Source organism: Anopheles merus, chromosome 2R, assembly GCF_017562075.2.
Source record: "Anopheles merus strain MAF chromosome 2R, AmerM5.1, whole genome shotgun sequence".
Taxonomy (NCBI): domain Eukaryota; kingdom Metazoa; phylum Arthropoda; class Insecta; order Diptera; family Culicidae; genus Anopheles; species Anopheles merus.
This window is the reverse complement of record NC_054082.1, coordinates 29,419,474-29,441,728: the sequence shown is the minus strand read 5'-3', so window position 1 is coordinate 29,441,728 and position 22,255 is coordinate 29,419,474. Positions and strand designations below refer to the sequence as shown.

Here is a 22,255-nt window from a genome sequence, read left to right as displayed (position 1 = left end):
TCGAAATGGGAAACTGATGGGGCGGCGGCGGCAGCGGCTTTGGAAGGTAACAAATAGCTACAAATATTAGTAGGCTATGCATTTGAAACTTCTTTTGGATGGTCGGATGCTCCCGCGGATGCTGCGTGGACAGGAAGGAACAGGAAGTGCAGCTAAAACAAGCATCATAATTCCGGTTCCGTTTTCCGGTGTTTCCGGCGGGGCGGGGAAGGTAGGCAAAATAATGTATACACACACGCACACACACACACACGCACCGGACCTATGTTTGGCAAATGGCACGTGCACTCGCTTCGTTAAGAGAATTAAAGCAGTTAAACGGTCTGACAAGCGGCAAGTATGCGGGATGTCATGTGGTTTTCGGGTGATGGAACGGTTCGTGCCTCAAGATTCAAAGGCTCAAAATCATGGTGGTTGTGTCAAATTCAACCATACGCACTAGAAGTATCGATCCTTAATATGTTTCGTCTTTTGTGTTGTGTTCGATGCCCTGCTGATCACAATAGTAAAAAAGCACAGGTGCATTGCTTTCTATGGTTAAAAACAGAAAGGTATACACGACATTCGGATCCGGTTTGCACTGTTTCACCTAATACGGGTAGCCAGTAGATGTTTTACACCTAAGCTAACTTCAAAAGAGTGATGTGTATCCTTCCCAATGAGAGGACGAAAACACGCAAAGTGAGCAGCGAGAAAAAGCGGTCGAGCATGAGCTGAGAACGCGGTGAGAAACACAGCGATGATCGTGCTCTCTTTCTCACCATGCATCCTTGCGATCGCAGAGAGCATTGGAAAGAGAGTGATGGGTTGTTCTGTAAGTGAGGTGCTTTTTTGTGTTAACCTCCAGGATGAGTGTTTAGTTAGCTACTTATTTATCTCGTGAATTTTCCGTGTTATCTAGTACTTACATAATTGGATGTTTTCATTCACTTTTCGTTTATAAATGTTTAGAAATTTAAAAATAGTTGCAGCTTTTATTCGACGATTTATATGATAGTTTGGCTTACCTTGAAGAAGTGGTATAATTTTTATACTTCCACTTTAATTATACTTCCATATTTTTAATTTTCATAAACTTCGTTTCAAAATATTCCAATAAGTAACCAACAATATTTTCCATTTTTTTTCATTTCGCTATGTTTTACAAATTTTGTAATCAATATTCAAACAAAACATTCATTGTAGCTAACTCTACTACACATCACTTGTTTGATCTTCTAAATTATATCTCCTACGATCGCATTTCTGATTCGGCTGCTAGTACACCGGTCCCGTAGTACAATCTTGTAGCCGTACTGAAATAATAAATAAGCATTGTTGGCATTGAGAAAAATAACGACGGATATTTTTGAATGTTTGAAAAAAGTTATGGAAAAAATATACACAAACAAAAATCGTTAACCAAATGTACCGCAATTCTGTCAAAACTGTGCATCTTAAATTCCAACGACGCTTTCACGACAACCCAACTCTTACTTGGCGCAAAAGAGCACGCCGTGAGTATGCGATTCGTGCCCGCACGTCGGAAAGCAGCCGCAGCATCGAAACATATTTTCTCAGTCCGTCTCTGACTACACGATCGTGCAGACGTGTGTAGCGCACAGTTGTGGAAGATCGTCCTAGCGTTGCCGTTGTTTGATTCTCCCGTTGCTCTCGGAAGATTTTCCACCGCACGCAGCAATATCGCGCGTGCGTGTTTGTGGTGTGCGTGTGGAACCGACGGTGGAATAGTTTTGTGCCAGTGCAGCGTGTGCATCTTGTGGTGGTGTATCTTCCATTCGTTGTGCTGAGTTTTTCCGTTTTTGGAACCAACTACAAAAAAAGGTGCACTTTCCATATGTGAAATGTGAAACTCCATGAGCGCGCGTGTGTGTGTGTGTTATGTGCGTAAAGGCAGACATAACCGCCCGTACAGTAGACGCAGAACAGAAGGAAGAAAAACAGAAGAAGAGAAAAGCAAAGCCAACACAAGAGGAAAAAAATCGAAGTATGCAAAACAACCGTCCAACACTCAAAGCAAAACGTGTTGGCTCTGTTGTGACCATGTGTGCCGTCAAGAGTTGTGTTTGCTGAACAGAAGGTTTCAAAGAATACAGTGAGATGCAAAACTAAGAGTTGCACTTCAAAAGTGAATTGCTAAAGTGAACGGTTAGAAATTGGATTGAGAGTTAGTGAAATTGAGGTGTGTCAATCGAAGCGAAAAAGGTGCAATACTTATCAAAAGAAGGCAAAAAATCAGTGCATCAGTGCAGTGTGCAGCAACAAAGGCCAAAACAACAACAAAAAAACGAACCGAACGAAACGGAAGCGAAAAGAAAAAAAAACAGGAGAAAAAATCCTATAAGGAATAGTATCGGATCGATTGTCATTCGATCGGCGATATTTGTCCTTACGTTCGAAGTGTTCAATATCAGTGCCAAGCCGCAAAGTGTAGAGTGCCGTGCGACGAAACAGTGTGCAGTGTGCGAAGAATTAGAGGAAGAGAAGAAGGTTTCTATCTAAGCTGAATTAAAACCACCGCGGACAAATTGGATTACGCAAAAAGAATAGAAAATCAAGCACGGGAATCGATCATAATAGGAAGCTGTCAACACACATCGACTCAGGTAACAAAATCAATCACTATACCCCGCCGTTCGATCGAAAGGGATGGATGCACAGTGAAAAGCGATCAATTTGTCAGAGGGACCGGGATTAATTGAAAGGTTTAGAGCATGGGAATAGATTTTTTTAAAGGATTTTTTGTTAAATTCGTCACTTATTTTATATTGAGTAGGAATTAGATTGTCACTACTGAACCTGCTCGAATTGGAACAATCACACAAACACACACATACACCACACGTGTGCGCTTTTCGCGTCCTTCGCGCGTTTGGTGCGCTGTGTGGGAACGCGCACGAATTGGTTACCTGACGCATCGATATCTGACAGCGTTTTTTCTCTCTTCTCCCTCGACAAACGAGCACTCAACGATTTGAACGAATCAATCGATCGCTGCTGTTGTATTTGGTGGTCTGTATTTAAAAATAGTTCGCTTTCTGCACGGTCCCATTCGCAGCAGTTTGCCATGCCGCATAAGGCGATCGGCGACCGCACTAACAGACGCTAGTGTTACGAAAATGTAAAACCCGAAACTTTGGTGTGAGAGAAAACCACAAACGTTACAAAATGTGTTTTACCGATGTGACCGAATTTGTTTTTTTTGTTTTTCGCCAAAAAGCAAAAAAAAAAGAAAAAAGTAAACGAAAAACAGGGGAAAACCTCAATATTTAGCAGTAAAGTAGAGGAAAAGTTAAACAAAAAACGTGAAGAAATACACATCAACACCCAGTCGTTGATCTTCACCTCGATCTTCACACCTAGCCGCGATCGACGGCGAGGAGGTGGGCATATCGCTATTCGCGTTTGTTGAGGAAACTCCGCGAGAATTTCCCATCTTTTTGTGTGTTGAAACATACATGTCCGTGTGTCTGTGTGTGTGTGTCCCACTAGCGCCCCGCGGAAATGTTGCCTTTTTCCATTTTGCCAATATCGAACGCGCCGTTTTCGGGGGGGCCCAGCTCACTCAACGGGGTTCCATCACTGTTTGAGGTCGCACCCGCTCCACACATTTCCCAAGCCGTTTGCTTGAAAGGAAGTGAAGTGTGCAAGCGAGAGGGGGGGGGGGGGAAGTAAACATCAATATTTATAGCATTTTGTTCGATGGGTCAGAGGTAAGGTGCAAACGCCAGCTCGTTGGTCTGGCACTGCCTGGCACTGTAGGTTCGCTGTAGAATGTAACGGAATGGAGGGGGGAAACATGGTTCTCGCGTCAAAATTCGAACACACAGCAGCCCGAGCCGACCCTGGGTGGATGGCCACCGTGTTTTTTTCACCTCACCCGGGGCAGTAGGGGCATCGATTTTTCTATTTTCCGATTCTTTGCCCCTATCAACCCCTGCGCGTGCAAAGAACAACTGATCTGCGATCGCTTAAAATTCGTTTCACCACCGGGCGTAATGGGCCCCACGGTGATCGTAAGGATTTGATTTATGTTTACTGTCCCGATAGCGTGACGCTTGATTTACCGCATCGGCCCTTCTAATGCGCCCCAAAAGCTGCACGCTGAGGTCTGACGAGCCGGCACCTTGTCTCCTCACCGACTGACATGGATCGCGAAATGCGGTCACCTAGTTGTGCTCTACTTTTCGTATGCATCAATTGCACTGGGTTACTAGCGAACGACAACCACACATGCACAGGCCAACAACACACCTTTACGTGCATCTTACAGGCTTGAGTGCAGGATTTCCCGTGTCTAACCGGGCGCTTGTTTCGGTCGCTCCCTCACACCAGCACCGAAAACTGTCAACCGTTGGGAAGTTCATATTTCACCGGCCTAATACACCGGTGCTAATACACAAAGCAACATGCCCGCTACATGGTGCAGCATGTTTTTTTTTCTCGTCCTCTGGCCGCGAGTGTGCTTGTTTCGTAAACATGGCCGGTACCAAATAAATGCGCTTCTTCACCTCGGACGGACGGATCGGACGGACGATCGTTCCTGCATCCGCGTGCTCGATTCGCGTCTCGTAGTGGACCACCCCCCCCCCCCTCACGGGTAGTAATTTTTCATTTTCCTCACCACACTAAACGAAACGTTGTTTACAGCTTTTGGAGTGATAAAGTTCTTTTGCCCCCCCCCCCCGCTCCCCAAGAACGAGCGTGTTTGTGTGTATTCTTTTTTCGATTCTGTTTTTGAATGTTTTATTTTTCAAATTTCACTGACGTCGGAAAATGGGCCCATTTCAGCACGCTTTGCCCTCTCGCGTTGGTGGCGGGGGTGAAAAATGTACCGATGGGATTAAGTTTAATTTCGGTAATTAATTAGAGCGAGCTGGGTGGGAAAGGGGCAGCACGGGAAGGTAGCAGCACAGTTTGGTTCAAGAGGACGCAGTAAGGGAGGTTTTTTTTTGGCGCTTCTTTCGGTGCAACTGTGACACGTTATAGCGTCTGCAGAGTTATGGGGCGCATTAAGTGGACATTTACAGCTGTAAAGCGTACCAGGCCGGGGTGGGTACGATTTAAGAGAGACAATCGCGAGTCAGCTTCGATGATTGTGGTGTGCATGGGGCCTTTTTTATGTGCAGAGTAGCATAATTTACTAGAAAGGGATAATTATTATAGGAATCGCAATCCAACTGGATGAAGCTCTAGAACTTAAATACGCACCGTGCTGCATATTATTTGAATTGTTGTACATTGTTTTCTTACTAATTACATTTGAAATATGGTTTGTGCAATAGAGTGCAATTCGTTTTTAAACCTTTCAAAGTGAGTGGGATGTATCGCAGAAAACTGCATATTTTTTTATTCCAGTTTCGTCGCCTTTGAATTAATTTTTATCTTAAAAACCTTACCACCACCATCCTGGTATTCGTTAAAACTTTAAACTGTACTTTCACAATCTCACACACACACATTGCTAAGCGCACCTTACACCGATAGCATCATAACCACATTCCTACACCATCCAACGAATGTGTGCAAATCGGCACATTCCACCATTAATATGTGACGCTCATCTAACCCAATTCCTAGTTCTCGCTAACCGCACAATCTAGGTGCCACCGTCTAGTCTCGTTAGCTAAGCGGACGGGCAGCACGCATACCTATGCAACACCCCCAGAACAATGGCACGTTTGTGTTTCACTTTTAGCCCCCGATCGCGAGCGATCGTCCATCATCGATCATGCCTTCCTAAGCACGTGGAAGCGAAGCGAGGGAAGAAGAGTAACGCATGATCTAATCATACCCACAGCTAAACCTTTCCGTTTCATTAATTCATGACCATACCTCCGGTGTGCTCAAGGGATAGCAAAACAAACGCCCCGCGCAGGACACAAACACTCGATCCGTTCGGTGCACATTAAAGGAGCATCGTCGGGCCGTCGCTGGCTGCATAATTTCGTATTCAATAGCTAGCCGGGCCGCGCGTACCCATGCCTGAATGTAGCTGCTGGAAATTGATTCAGTGTTCGGGTTCGAGAGGCTAGAAGCCTCTAATCAAAATCCCTGTCACGAGCCCTTGAGCAGCCCCACTCGCTCCGGTCTGCTTTGGTGGCGGGCACGTTTGCGTGCCTAATGGAAGATAGCTTCAGGTTCGGGGAAGCATGTTTCCTTTCGAGCCACCAGGCAAGACGCAGGAAGCCTTCGCTAGTAGCAGCAGATCAACAAGAGCCAACAGGGTGGAAAAATAATTCATGCTCTCTGTCGTTCAAGTGGCCAAAAGGAGCATTGGTTTGCGCGCAGGATCGCAGCCGTGCCCGGATGTGGTGTGTCTGGCAGCCTGATCATCACCGCTAATGGCACTCAATTAGAATCCTTGATATCTTCGGTCGTCTGTGGGTGCCAGAAGCCGATCATCGGCACCGGTTTGACGACTGGAACAAAGGTGGTACCGCACCGGCAGGTCTGGCCAGCGGCTGGGGTGAGTTAAGTGCTCGATTCACATCGTTATCAAGAGCTCGGTTCCTCTCCGCTGTTGGTGGTGTTGCAAGATCATTGATCTCTTAACGCTACCACGTGCGCTCGGCTACCGTAGCGTAGCGGTCTGGATCTGGGTGCGACGACTTCCCTATCAAAACATTGCGAAACGCGTTTGAAGTATGTGCCTCGCACCACAGGTTCCATTGGTGACAAAAAGGAGGAGCGCAACACCATGCACATACACGCACACAAAAAAGGACAAATTTAGAGCGCGCGCGCGTCCATGTGCGGTACACACACCCCGCTGTTGCTGCCAATCTTTGGGCGGCTGCAGTTCGAAGTGTAATTTATGCGACAGCAGCAGCAGCAGCAGCAGCAGCCGCACCACCAACACCATTTTTAGCGTGCTGCAATAATCCCCTGAGTTTGCAATAACCGCCAGCGGGGCTAACGCTCTCCTTCGCCGCCGCGTAAAAAAGAGATGTACGATGGGCAGATGGACCTGTCAAGTGGCGCGCAAACTGACATGGAAAAAGCGCGCGCACACACACACACACACACACCACCCGCGCGCCGATGCACACGCTGCTGCACGCGTGCACTGGTTGTTGTTGATTGCATTCGCTAATGTGCATTGGGGCCCGTTCACGCAAACAGCAGCACACACGCTTGTCCGTGCGTAAGTGCGCGGCTCCTGACAAGGTTACGCAGCGCTTGCGAAATGTCCTGCGCGGGCGGACAGCGGAGCAGAGACAAAGACAGTGAGACAAATTGCATTCCTCGTCCATTGCGCCTCCGACGCAAAATGCACAATGAAGAAATACACCTTTCCATGATGGAGTTATCAACAGCGCAACTGTCAGTACAACAACAGTACGGTGCGCGGCTGATTCATCAGCTCAGCTTGCTCGTTGACGACACATAGATATCCCACGACCTCCGGCACACCGTGCGGGCGAAACGAATCGTGTATAGGGTATAATTATGCTATTAATCAAATTATATCCAAGATGTACCCGCCCGTGGGGAAGCATCAAAAGCTGACCGCGATGCGACCATGGCAACATGTATCGTAGTGTCCCCTGACCCGACGATGTGCGTCTATCCCCGCCTAGCACCGCGGTGCGGCAAGACCGAACTCAATTGAATTAAATCAAATCTTCCCAGTGAGGGTTTCACGCCCATCTGGGCAGTGATACTGCCCAGGCCCTGCTATCATACTCGCAGGCAGCCGTAGCAGACAGCGAGCCGCCTAATCCTTCAAAAAGGGGTTTCGTTTCGACTGACGCTGTTTCACTCTTTCTAAGCGGACGGTGCAACGGTCTCTCGCAGCGACGACCTCGTGGCGACCAGTGCTGACCGTAGGTGCCGTAGCCCAATTTGAACCTTTAGCTCGAATTAAGATGTCCCCCTCGAAACGATGCTGATTGAGTGAGAGATACGACGGCGGTTTGGGTTGTTTTTTTTTCGGTTGCTGCGGCCGTTACAACCCGCGATTCTCCGGGCATTCGTTACGGGTCGTGATTTACCGCACACTGAGGGTTGACAAAAAACGAAGAAGAAAAAAACAACAACAACTACTACCAAATCTACTCGTCATCCACAGCCGATGGTGGCCTTAAAATAATGTCAAGTAATGCACAGTGCCTTTATGTGATTGTATGTGTATGTCTTTCTCTCTCTCTCTCCCTCAACTCGGGGCCAAATGCGTGTCCAGCATAAATTTGATTGCCCGAAATACGCGCGAGGTCCGGAGAACCTTAAGAAGCGATCAACTTAACGGTGGGGGGTGTAAAAACCGAAACACATCATGAAAGACTGGTTGTCCAAGAAATTACTTTGTAAATTGAGTACGATAAAACAACTACCCATTGTTGGCGGCTACTCTCGGCGTCGAAGATCGCACACAATCGAGGCGTTTGTATAACAGTTCCCTGTTGCTTGCTGCCCGATAGGTCGCGTACGCGTCTTGACCATATTTTGGAAGTCTCGTCTGCCCGCGTTCGTGCTGGAATGGCAGTTTTGAAAGTGGTTGGAAGGGCCAAAGTAATGAGTCTGTTGCGGCCGGACGTGTCCAAAACCTCTCCTGAAAAAAAAACGGCAGAAGTAGTTCGTCGCTGTGCTAAATTTTCACCACAATCCTCATCACACAGAAGACAATTTTCAGCTTTGTTTGGAGGGATCTTATCGTTGGATAAATTGTACTTGCATTGTACTGCGAAGGAACGTACGAAGATGACGAAAGCGGTCCCATAAAACGACTGCGGAGGTTTTATTCATCTGCATCTCAGTGAGCCTGTGTATGGTTGATAATGGTGCTGAATAATTTACGGTGTGTTATTTGCGTAGTTTCTACCGTTAGCGCTCATCAATGGGGTAAGATGCATCCAAACATCCAGTGACCGCGCAGTTACAGTTTGGGCGTTTGGGTGCAAGCGACAGGACAATTGAATCTTTTTTGGTACCACGAAGTATGTGTGCGACTGCGACTGTGTTGTGTACTGTGAAGATGGCTTTTTTCTTCTTCTTTAATATCCAAATCGTTACGAAGGACACAGTTTGCCTGGCCAAAGCCATTGTGCCAGCAGGAGCCGTCTGCTTTGCTCGTCGTCGTCGACACCACACCACATAGCCGGTTGTGTTGTTTGGCGTTATTTACGTCCGCCACCAATTACCGTCCGCCGAGGTTGCGGAGAGCGTGTGCAGAGGAATAAAACACGCTGAGGTCGAGCAGCAGCAGCAGCAGCAGCAGCAACACATGGGCACCATTCATTTTCGGGCGAGTTTTTCATGTCCCATTTTTCGAGACCCTTACCAAAAACACGATGCGCTCAATCGCAGGCGGGAAAGACTGAAAGAGAGAGAGCGAGAGAGAGAAAAAACACGAATCCGAATGTTTCGAGTGCGGGCAGAGAGGAGGATGCGGAGAATTAGGGAAAAACGGATAATGACTTGCGCGCGGTGCAGTTGCATTTTTCCCTACACAACCAGCAACACAAACACACTGGGACGTCACCGGGGTGCCCTACTTTGCATTTTTAATTTCTCGAGCTTGGAACGCCCTAACGAAAAGTGGCTCTAGGGTTTCCCGGCGGGTCTCTAGCTAGGACCGGGTCTTGAAGAATAAGACTCTCCTCCCGGTGGGATGGGAAATTGTAGCTGCCTTTTTTCTGTACATCGTTGTGATGTTGGTGATCCTGAGCCTTCGTCCGGTAACATCTCCCGCACTCGAGTGCGCCTCCCGCCATGTGTGCTAATGAAGTGCGTACTCAGAGGACCAAATGCAAAGCAAAGCGAAATGCGTACTTCACTGAACAATTGCAGTCACAAAAAGGGGTTAATAATAAATGAGAATGAGAAAAGGACTAATTTTCGGTGAAGCAAAAACTGAAATTCCCACCGGTCAGAAGAGTGTCGTTTTTGGAGGCAAACATTCCGTTTGTAACGATCAGGATCTTTGTAGGATAATTATATGATAATAATGAATGTATTGAAGGTGCAATTGTCGTTAAACTAGAAGGTATTTGTAACATAATTTACATTACACCCCCCGAAGAAAGAGTTTGACTCGCTTGGATACACAAACTCGGCAGACAAACTCGTCGCGGCAAACATCCTTTTTATCATCCCGCTTTAGGTTAGCTTCGAAGTCTGCTGCAGGTCTAATAAAAACTGCCGGAAAATCTACAAAGAGTTAAATCATTAAACAAAAACTTGCGGGTACCCGGTTACAGTTCATAAACATTTAAACCATCCTACAGTCCTGCTCATATTTCCGTGAAGGTTGTCCTTTGTACTAAAATGCGCTAGATCCTCGTTGGTGGCGTTAAAACTTGCCTGGCGGATCAACTGAAAGACCGATCCGATCCGTTTGGTGGTTGTTTGGGTTAAACAGTGTGTGTTGTCGTTTTTTTTTCGTTAGATTACAATCGTACCCTTGACTGGATAATATGGATGAAACTCCAATCGCGTATGCTCAACACAAAGCATAATCCTTTACCATGCGATAGTAAACAAGCGAATCATGCGCATTGAGCAGGGTTAAGCAAACACACACACATACATACACACACACACCAGTACAGCGGATGTGAGGATAATAAAATTATTATGATGCCTCCATGTCAGAAGCAAAGCGATCCCTTACGAAAGGCAACACAAACTGCTGGAGGTCTTGAGAGCTGACGGTGGCGTTCGCGGGAAAAACGATCACTCTATCGCGTACCCCCATACAGACACACGTGCGCATGGGAATTGGTTAATTTTGGGCTCACATTCCTTCGTTTTACTGCATCGAAATTCTGATTTGCCATTAATACTTTACTCCCTTTCCTTCCTTGCAGAACGGTGACCTTTACAATGTTGCAATGTGAGGTGAGCTCGATCGGATGTGTCCGTACGGTCGCGAAACGGCCACGCAGCTGACGAGTACAATTGTGAACAAACAAATCGCGATCGCGACCCAGTGAAGAGTGCAACGAATAAGGACCTGAGGGGTGGTTTGTATTTTGTGAAGCCGCTGTGTTGTGTTGTGTCCACTCCAAAGGGGAAAACAATGTCCACAAAAATGGCCTCGAACGGTACAGATTGGAGGTGCATTCTAGCGCTGCTGTTAAGTGTGTGGATCGTGCAGACCGCAACGTACAAACTATCGCAGTCCGACCCGGACACGATACGGATCAATTTAGGTAAGTGATGATTGCTATCGTGCATGTTGATTAATGAGAATGTTGCTCTCTCCCTATCGATCACGATTGTTCTACCCCACAGTCGATAATAGTTCACCCCATCGTACGCACATTGGCTCCAATTTTCGGCACCGCTTTTCGGCGCCATTTCCCCCTAACCAACTGACTCATTAGCGTTGTGTATATTGTTTTTTTTGCTTTGTTTTTGTAGCTTTCCTCACTCCCACTAAGCACCAAATTTTCATAATTATTTTCCCGTTTAGCATTTGACACATTCCTTCGCATGCTTGAGTGGTTCGAGTGGACGAGGGGAAGAAAAAAAAAGTCCACCGTCGCTGTTGACTTTTCTTTCTCGATTTTTTTCTCCATCTCTCTCTCACTATTTTAAATATTTCGAGTGTGTGTCTGTGTGTGTGTCAAAAGAAGGGCACTTCCGTCAGGCAGAGCAGAAGTACGCATGCAAAAGGGGGTGCAACGCACCTATTACGAGAAGGAAGTAGATGAAAGCGCGTATGTCACATTCCATCAGCTGGGTTTCGGTGTAGAAACGTTCTTTGCTCGACTTTCCGACTTTCCACGAGTCAGACAGACCGTGCGCAGTACGCAAAAGCGGTGCCATGTTTGCTTAGGCGAAATTGAAATTTCCTCTCATCTGGTTGGCAGCAGTTGGTGGGAAATTCGATACTTCGTACGGTACTTGCTTGGTCGGTACTATTCTGCGATTGCAAATGTACTACACCAAGAAGTAGGAGTAAACCAGATCGACGGAAAACATTACAACATTCTTTAAAATGGAAATTATTTAACTGTAGAAAAATGTTAAGGCGAACCCATACAGCACGGCCCAATGGTAACCTGAATTTCCCAATCTAGCGTAACCGTTGTAATTTAGATTTTCCTTCCCATTGTGGAAAACACTCAGTCCGTTACGCACACAAGCTTTTGTTTACAGCAATGAGCAGATTTCCTGGCACCGAGCAAAGGCTTTATGGCGGCTCTCACGTTCAACGCCATTCGGTTGCGATCGAGTTTCAGCTTTTCAATGAAAGAGCTGTTTTCTGCCCTTTGCAGATAAGTTTGGCGTTGTTTGCCATTTCAAAAGGATGCAGGATTTTATCACCGGGCAAAATTGTGAGGTTAATGTAAACCATGCGTGCGTTAACGATCAACACGGGTGCTATTAATAGAATTAGATGTTAGAAAACAATCAAGCATGTTCTATTTCACCGACGAGTTGATGACCCTTTTGTATGGGGAAATTTCATTTCGAAGTTCATTCGGCAAACTCGAATTGAACTAAGATCAGAACAGAATACGACTAAATGATCGTTACTTACGTCTGTTGATATGATTCCAGCACAATAACAAAAATCGTTCTTTTTAATCTATCACAAAAAGAGGCGGGAAATCAAATTTCGTTACACATCAGATTCTCCTATTCAATTAAGAGCTTTACTCAAGTTATTTACTCCTGTCATTCATTTAATGACCCCATGAGACTTTATTTGCTAATGATTGGTTTTAATTACTCTTCTCAATGGACCGCGATGTTGTATTGTCGATCGCAAAAGATGCAATTAGGAGCAGCCAGAGCGTGCATTTCTGTCATACAAAATGGGAATCTTTTTAATTAAAAGAATTTGATTTCGGTACTGGACACTGACCCCAGCGGATGGAAGAGATTGCATGCACGAGATCGCCCCTACCCATAGCCACTGTGCTCACGCCAAACTTTGACCGCTTGTGGTGGATGCGGGATCATTTTCTGACGCGGTCGCATCGGCCACTTCAATACCTTGGCTGACGTAAGGCAGCAGCGTTTGAACGAAATTCGTTTTATTTTGGCACAATGTGAGTGTCGGAAATGTTGTCCCTTTGCAATAAAACATAGAAAACAGAAAAAAGGCATAACACAGCAAGTCGATTCCCGCGCTACCAGAGCATTGAACCTTTATTTTCTTCTTCTTCTTTAGAATGACTATTTGTAAGCGTTTTCCAGCGAACACGACCGCACTTCGGTGGAGATTTAAAGCGCTGCGAGAGTTTGTTGAATTTTTCTGAGATTTGGTCATTTTTGAATTGAACCGGCAAGTGTAGCGTTTGACCCGCATTCATCCGTCCACGGAATCATCAAGGGTGACAAAAAATGGTGACCCTCCTTCGCAGCCTTCTTCCCTACATTTCACCGCCGGGGAGTGGAAACCATCGTGTGCAGTTGTTCTTCAGTCTTAATTCATGCCATTCAACTGTCAAGTTAGGCAGTGTTGTCGAATGGGGAAAGGAAGGGGAAAGCAAAATACACAAAAAATCACACACAGAAAAAAAAGAAATCCGTGCAACAAAGCTAGCCGGCAGATTGTTTGCCGAAATTTAATTGCAAACAGGCGGGAACGACGAACCCTTATCATCGGGCAGCAGCGGCAGCGGTTCCAATAAACTGGGGACCCGCGAAATCGGTGACGAATCTGAATCACCACGTACCACCAAACCATCCAAACACCAGCCCCGTTTCGTGACGGGTCACTTTTCGCAATGTGTTGTGCACAAACCCTTGAAGGTCACGCGTCCCAGCGTGCGATCGACTAGCCTGTTGTGATCCCTGGGCGCTGTGCCAGCGTTGACGCGATAGGCTAGAAAGTTAGCTTTTTCTTGCTTCACTGTTTTGCTCTGCGTTTGGTGAAGCACACACCGAACAACCGAAAACGGCAACCCATAGGCCGCAACATCCCAACAATGTGTCCCATTAAGGGGCGTGTGTTTGTGTTTCCCTTTTTTGCCATCATTTTTCAGAAACGTGAAAAATGATATTTTGTTGCCGATTTGAATGCTGTAAGAGGTGCCCTCTTGAGGTCGCCACATTTTTATTTCGACCTGACTTTACTCTACGTCCTTCGGTCGCTTCAAGATCACTCCCGGGAGTTTGTGATCAGGCGTCTTGCGTCCTGATGTCTTCGAGACGCCAGCATAAGCAGAGCATAGTGGAGGTGGGTGACATGAGAGCTGCGTCTGGCGCATATAATAGAGATCATAAATTACTGCTTTCCCGACCCGAGTTTGTCACGCGCACAGCTCCCGGCGTAGCCACAGGAAGACAGGAAATAATAAAATGACAAAAATTAAATAAGATCGCGAGTTAAGAAGTGCAACAACAACAACGAAAAAAGCAACAAACAACGAACCATAAACGAAGCTGGGTGCGTCCAAGAAGATCTGATCGGGCCAATTCCCATCAAAATCACTCACTCCGTCTCTGGGAGATGCAGACTTCGTCATCTGGGATGTGTCGCATAAAGCGATTTGCATGACTCGTCGATCGAGTAGGCTGGTGAGATAGTACTAGGCTACGCTCAGCCGTAGTTCTTTGACCCTACGGGTACTGCAAGCTGGTTCGATCTGTCTGTGTGCACTTCAAAATAGACCACCCGCGCTTCCGCGAACTACGGCCATTAGGGGCGGGCATCCACCATCAACATGCCCTCAGCGTAACATTGCATGGCATTGGATAACTTGTTAGCTTATTAGTGCTGCTACTTCCTATCAATAATAGCCACCGAGTGAATTGAATCAAAAGGAAGGTTCAGTAAGTTCTGCCAACTTCCTGTGGGATGCTGTGTCCCGTGCACGATGAGCCCTTCTCGCTACTGGCAGCCATCGTTGCAACGTATCGAGGATTAATTGAACCTTTCACTACTCGCCTGTATCCCGCACGACGAACGCAGCGTGGTAGTTGCTTTCCACATGCAGTATTGTAATTTTCCCCCCATTAAACTGACGCATCGGAATGGTTCATTTAACTGCCGCCTTGCCTTGGGATTTCCACTTCTTTCACCCACGGGCCTCGAGCCGGAATACAACTCCGGCAGCATCTTTTTGCACTGGGAGCGCCCTATCTCTAGTGGGGCCGGGCCGTTTTTTTATTGCGTTTGTTAACTCGATGTTTACATCGTTCGCTTTATGATTTGTTTATACGATCGCATCACTTTATTAGATGTGATCTTTGCCCTGCACTCACCGTGTTCCTGGCTGGCAGTGTTGTTGTGTGCGGGGAACCCGGGACTTGAAGACGAAATTTTGGCGTAGCTTCCTTCCTGCAGAAGTTGCAAAGCAGCACAGCTTCTCGCTCCCTCGAGGTGGTACTGTGGGATTGATGGTTCAACAAATTTCGGCACACACGATTCAGCCACACACAGCTACAGTAGAAGATCAGTAAGATGAGGGAAAGAAACAAATCCTGCTGAACTTGCCAGACAGCAGCAATGTAACATCGTATGTGTGTTTCTGTGTGTTTAAAGTATTTGTTCGTACATAATTTTACGGATCCATTCCTCCATCTTGCTGCTGACTCACACACGGTCGCTAAGCGGGTGATACGAGATGATGATACTGTCAAATCTCTGCAGTACGTTACCGGAGTTACCCAACTGCCGGCTGGCGAGCCCTAGCGTATGTGTAGAGAATCGGCGCTGTTGTGTTGATGCGATCTTGGTTGGCTGACTTTCCTGGAAGACGGGCACAACCGCACATGGTCGCTGCCGCCTCTCGAAGCATCGGAGTACAGCGGGGTTGGCGGGAAATCGACTCCCAACCAAGATGGCGCCAACCCTCCAGCGTCTACCGAGGCGAGACGTTTTGGAAAGATGCTCACGATTAGATGGGTGACGATTGACAGGAGAAGAAACAGATTCTCCTAGCAGCATTCTCTTGATTGATTCGTCAAAACCAGACACTCGCTGTGCGAATGTTGGCCGTTTAGCAAAGTACGTAGACGGGTGGGATCAGTGGAGTTTCCTTTTTTTCTCCTTTTCCACTCAGTTTTGACGTCTTGGTACTGGAAGATGTGTTGAAAATAGGTTGGATGAATGTAAACATTTCTCGAGAATAGATAGTCTACATTAAATGAATCATTCGGTAATTGGAAATGGAGACCAAGTTCTTTCTCTTACCTTACACACTCGCAGTTACTGTGCGTCAAAATGCTTCCAAACTGTCTTTAAACTGATTTAGTATCATCAAGGTTACTGAAAAGCGCGCCATCGTTCTGTGGGGTTGCGCGTTCCTTCCACACATCGAACACCAAGAAAACAGCGTTGCATTGTTCTCCGCATCAAGATAATCTTCCAGCGCATTCCATTCCAAAGTCAAGCGGTTATAAATGAATCTCGATCGCGCAAAGCATACGCGTCACAGCTTGAAACACAGTGAGCGCTGGTCAGTACGTGGCGGGAATACAGCCAGACGTTGGAATATGTCGATTGAGACGTGTGATCCGTTCGCGAACCTTTTCAAATTAACGGTTACCGTCGCGGGCCTCAGCAGAAACAAAACATTCCCAAAAAAAATCCTAATGAAAGGACTGATTTTATCTTCTGTGTACATTCTTCAACATTTTCCCGTTAAAGCTTTCCCGAAAAAGTAAAATATACGGCGTGCTGTTTATGTGGTATTTTACTTCATACATACATCCCGAATCGTGTATAATCCTCATCACGCATCTTATGCCGCCAAAGCAACACGATTTGATTAGGCGGTGTGCGCAAAAGAAACCCAAAAAAAAAAGAACAGGGACGTACACGAAATCTTTTGAATCACTTAAAATAATTAACCGAATGATATGTTTGTCGTCAGATAATTAGCCTGCCTCCGGGACAGTCATTTATGCGGCATATAAATCTTGCCTATTCCTCCATCTCGTTGTCCTCCCGCCTCCGTTAGACCCAGCTCACATGACATTCACATAGCACGGTAGAAGCGATGGGGCAATGGGCGGATAGAAGTTGGTACAACTGGCCCCAAAATGTTACTCCAGGCCGGTGACCGCGAACTGTGGCTGTCGCAGCCACGATGTCTAGTGTCCGGCTAGCTGTCACTCGAGCTGTCGTCGCGTTCAGCGTGGTACGAGATGGGGTGTACTCTACACACCCAGCCTCACAGAGACATGCACTGATGTAAAGCTCAGTACCATGGGATAAATACGATCTCGCTGAATGGAGAGCCGTTGAAATGTCGTGCGGAGCGGAGAAAAGTGACCTAATCATGGCGTGATGCACTTAAGCAAAATGATGGCAAAAAGTTATCTTCAAACTAGCTTCAAGCTTTGCCTAATGGAACCGAGCGGTGGAAGTTTTTCTTCGAAGTATCGCGATGATTCGGACGCGTAAATGTAACAAATTCAGCCTGGCTAGTGACACTACCGTGTCGCCGACCGTCTGCTAAGCATACTAACTAGGCCTTTCGTCTTCTTACTGGGGTTGAAATCCAAATGTGGATCGCTGCAAAACCAAACTCTTCGATCGCACACCGTACGATTGTCGCATGTCAATCGCTTCCCCTTGCCATGTTCGGAACAGCCATTAAGCGTGTAAAGTGCACACCTGCAGTAAGCGATCACACTAGCTCACGCCTTAGCAACCAACCGAATGTTCTATCAACGCCATCGACCGGAATTCACTGCCCCATCTCCCTTTGCACTGCTACACGCTTCAGTCAAGAGGCTTCCACACTGGTAGGTAAGGCAAGAGTTAGTGCCAATAGATTGCTCTCCCCAATAACGTTCAACGAACGGATCACCTACCAATTGGCGTTCGAAGCTGTTTGGCTTCTGTCCCTGTTTACATTGGCACTTTTCGGGTTTGCTGGTGGTGAGGGAGGCGCATGGGTTTGCGATACCACACGTTTGGAATGTTTATTTACCTTGGTTTTATGGGAAGGTGTCGAAAATAGCGCACCTCCGCACTGTACGTTGCAGATGATAATAACGCTGCCGCTGCTGCTGACGATGATGATCATGGTGATCGTATTTGCTGTTAGCAGTAACAGCAAAGAATGGAGAAGGTGTGCAACGAGCTCACGTTGCTTTGTAAAGCTTCTGCGGACAAATTCCTGGGTGGGGAATTGACGCAGCACGACCAATTTTGAACAAACGGTTACAAATGCCGACTCCCTTACGGTTTCGAGAAATAGGAAGCTTCCGGTGGATGATTTCACCTGAGCAGCCCCACCGAGTCGCGGGCAGCCCCGAGGTGGAATTGGGACGCGGCTCGTACACCTTGAGACTATTATTGTGGACCAAGGTTACTGGCGATCCCAAGATGGTGATATGCTCGCTTAAAAGGGCTGCCTGTTAGAGTATGCGCTCGACGTTTGTTACGCAAAGTGATCGAAAGGGCTACCGAGCTGATTGTAGGTAACCATAGTACGTGATTGCGGAAGGGGAACTAGTTAAATAATTCGATAGTGGCAATAAAAGGGACTGATTGTTTTGATAATTTTGCATACATAATGTTTTAGTACAGTTGAAAACACATGAACGATTTTGTAATGTCAACTCTCTTACATAAAACAAACTACCATGGCATCTAAATAAGAGTTAAAACTCCCGTTCCTGTACCAGCCTGTGAAAGGTCAAACATTAATGCAATTACGATGTAATTTCTGTACACAATTCATTGCTCATCGACACTTTTCACTTAACATTCGACCCGACTATGTGATGTGTTTGTAAATAAGAAGTAATCGTAATGATCGCACCGCGTGCCAAAGGGGCAAAGGTTAATAGAACTGCTAATTGAACTACCAATAGCATCAAATATGCTGGAGACTCGTTCGCCGGTTTCCCCTGCCAATAGATTGCCTTCGGCAACTGAACCACTTGCTTAGCACAGACACAAACTGTTGTAAGGATAGTTCAAAATGTGTAGGTGAGTGTGTTTATTTGCGTGTGGTCATGATTGAAAAGGAAATACTACTTCCTGCATATACCACCAACACCGGAACAGTTAGCAATGCCAGAGCGCAATGGAATATGTTTAAACCATTCCCAGTCGGAGCTATGATGGAGGTAGGAACAAGCAATACTGTATTTCCGCTGTTTGTATTCACTTTGAAGTACGTGAACAGATAAGCTTCCGCGTCAGCAATCAATCCAAAGGTAGAAATGAAATGAAATTAGCCAGGTCTTTACTGCAGGAATGCTATTCCCGTTTGAGTTGGATAATCTTGCCGCACGAAACTCCAGCACGATACGCACTGCTTGTGACGTAGAAGGAAGGTATGGCAATGCTGCCAGAAGGCAAACAACGCGATGCGTGGACAAATTTAGCACTGCCATAAATTATTTAATTCGCTACCATGCTCGATGCAACGGCGCATCAACGGCAACAGTATGGCGGCCACTCCATCACCAACCAACATAACCATCTCCGTGCACGGCAAGACTCACACGCACATGGAACCTTCGTTCGTGTGCATGAGCGATAGCGTGATTTCGGTGGGCAAAAAAGCGTATTCAAATCCTTCCTATCGGTTCACTCACCACACTCCCGGGAAGGTAAGGAGTCATGGGTCGAGGTCCAGCACCGCCGGAGAGCAACCCGGAGCAATGAAGACGCTGGTAATTGAAGCTCATTTCCGTCTGGCCAAAGGCAAAACTCTCGTCGATTCGTTCGTGGCATCTCCCCAGAAGCGGTACAAGACCATTCCCCATTAGATGTTCTTTTTGCACAGCCGGCCAGAGCATCGATCCTCCGAAACCGCTGGGAAGGGGTTTGGGCGATGCCCGAGTGTTGTCACCGAGATCCCGCAAAGATGTGGTACACCCGTTGCTTGCGTTACTCTACTCCCCACCACACGGGCGAGCACTTAAGCCATGAATGACTGCAAGTGTACCAGCCGAGCCACGGGCAAGCGCAGAAATTATGAATGAACGCGAAATTGTGCGACAACTAAAATAACCCACACCGCAGCATGGCATCATCGTACAAGAACCCGCACAGTACAGCATAGCGATGCACACGAAAATAGAACAGGTGCAGCAACCTTTACAGTGGAGTGGCATATATCATTAATTAAACGCTACAATGCCAATGTTTCGTTCCAGCGATTTGGTCGTACTTTGCGAAAGAAAGATGAATGACTAAGCAGGGAGCGACCGCAGCACCGCAGATGATGATCGTTAAGCGAAGAGTATTGGATCGTGGGTTTCGTTTGAACGTTCGCTTCTGAGCGACGATATCGATCGAATGCAATGGCATACAGAGGCAGCATCTGTGCGCCAGATGGAACCGATCGGCTGGAAGGGGTCGATCTGCATCACGATCTTCCAATACCTCGCTAAGAGCACGGAGCGCTCATACATAGTTGCATAAGAGATATAGCTTCTCCGCACGTTTTATGGCATTGTGTCTGGGTTGGAAGATATCGTACTGAAGCGGACCGGAACTAGCAGGAATTTCTCGTTGGAATACTGCTAGCATCTGTTGAACGTTGAAGCTCACATCCGAACTGCTCTGAGCAATGCCGCGCCGTGGACAGTGCCTAGACATCAATTAGCCACAGAGCAGTTGGAGTAGTTCCAAGTCTCCCCGTTCTGCCATACGTCTGCGGTGCAGTCTTGTCTTTCTTCTGCAAGACGAGCGTTAGCGAACCTTTAGTTCCGAAGCTGACGATACGTTCAATTGCAGCATTCGAACACACGGGGTATGTAAGCCTTCACTGCCGCCGTCACCGTACACCCCAGGAACACGTATGAGCTATAATTAATATTTTATTCTCGAGTGCTTCAACTCAAGAGTTCGGTTCGGATCGTTCACACGAAGGTCATCACCACTTTGATCGGGGCAAGCAATCGTTGTTGTTGCTACTACGAATCGGCACTCAACACTAGAAAACCAAAAGGAGTATTCGTTCACCATATGTAGGTTTCTTCGCCGTCTGATGATCGATAGTGTAGAGGAGGTAGCATAGGTTGATGGTTTGTGGCTACCAGACGGTTACATCTTTTCAGACTCTGCTACTAAACCAGACTGCATGGTGTCTAGGCAAAATATGTTCTGCACGTGAAAAGTGTATATCTCTTCAAACACCAAATGCATCGATGCATTATTAAGAATCTACAAATGTTGTACGTTTTACGAAAAAAATAAAAAAATATTCTATGTACATAATTGGAACGGCGTTTCATTGAGTTGGATCGCATTGGAACACATTGACCCGCGTGAATTATTGGAATCAAAACCCCTTGTACGGACTACAGATTAGACGGGGACCCATCCTTTAAGCGTTGTGCTTGTGTGACAGCAGCGTTGACAGGGCCAGCCCGTCAAGGAAGCGGTGTCGCTCATCACGCGCGTCAGCTTCACTCGCGCACGTGCGCACCCGACGGTCGATAGTGAACGCGCAAAAGCCCCTTCAGGTTGCGCACATGTCACTAATTAAAGCCCAACCAATTGCCCAGGAATATATCTGCGGAAGGTTGCACGATTTAATTAAAATCGCACAACGCGTAAAACTCATCGAAATTGTATCATCTAGCTGTGCATGCACCGTGCGCGTGGTGTGGGTTTATTTCGTTAAAAATCGGCATAAACGTACGCTAAGCTTCTAGCGTAAGCATCTCTTCACGGTTTAGCTGGTAGCGTTTTTGCATTTGTCAATCTCAGCTCGCTAGTGGCATTTTCACTTCCACATTTCCTTTAAACGAAGATCGAGTTTGAGGCAATAAAAATCTTTCGCAAGATTTAATATCTTCATCCCGCCCCGAAATCGACACACCACACGCTAGGCGGCCTACCGTTTGGTCGAAGCTGGCAACGGCACAGCGGTAGTGGTAGTTTTTTCGTTTTTCTGGTCGCATTTGGTTTTGGAAGACGGGGTAGAAGCCGCAAACGTAACAATACACCCTTCAGCAGCATCTTCTGCTCGTTCCGGTAAGCGAACGCCTCTAAACTCCATCTTCTTCCCAATGCAAACCCCGGGCCCGGAACCGTACCGTTGCAGCGAAAGGGTTTCGGAATCCCGAAAATAATCAAAACGGAAACATGTGCAAACTATGCTATACTATGCGTCTAAAACGCCCCTTCTAAACGAAACTCGACGCCGGCTTGAGCGTGCAGGTTGTGGCAGGGACAGGACACCCGTGTTCCCGAAGATGCCGATCTTCATCAACGCCGTACTCATCATGTTCGTCTTGTCTCGGTTGTTTCGTTGCCCGATGCACGCTCGTATACAAAATCCTTTGGCAGGATCGTTGCTTGATGGCAGTTTTAATTTGAGTTTACTTTTTTATTTGCATCCTCTATTCCATTCCCTTCGGATTTGCAAAT

General features: G+C 46.7%; 1 protein-coding gene across 2 annotated transcripts in view; it reads left to right on the top strand.

Annotated features, from left to right (window-relative positions):
• Positions 1-1,567: 1,567 nt before the first annotated feature.
• Positions 1,568-22,255, top strand: part of LOC121589145 (fibroblast growth factor receptor homolog 1-like) — a 28,671-nt gene continuing 7,983 nt past the window's right edge. For both annotated transcript variants that reach the window (XM_041907819.1, XM_041907818.1), the window contains exons 1-2: positions 1,568-2,606; positions 10,812-11,156. In XM_041907819.1, coding sequence (XP_041763753.1) covers positions 11,024-11,156 — 133 coding nt within the window. In that variant the 5' untranslated portion in view covers positions 1,568-2,606; positions 10,812-11,023. The remainder of the gene's footprint in view (positions 2,607-10,811; positions 11,157-22,255) is intronic.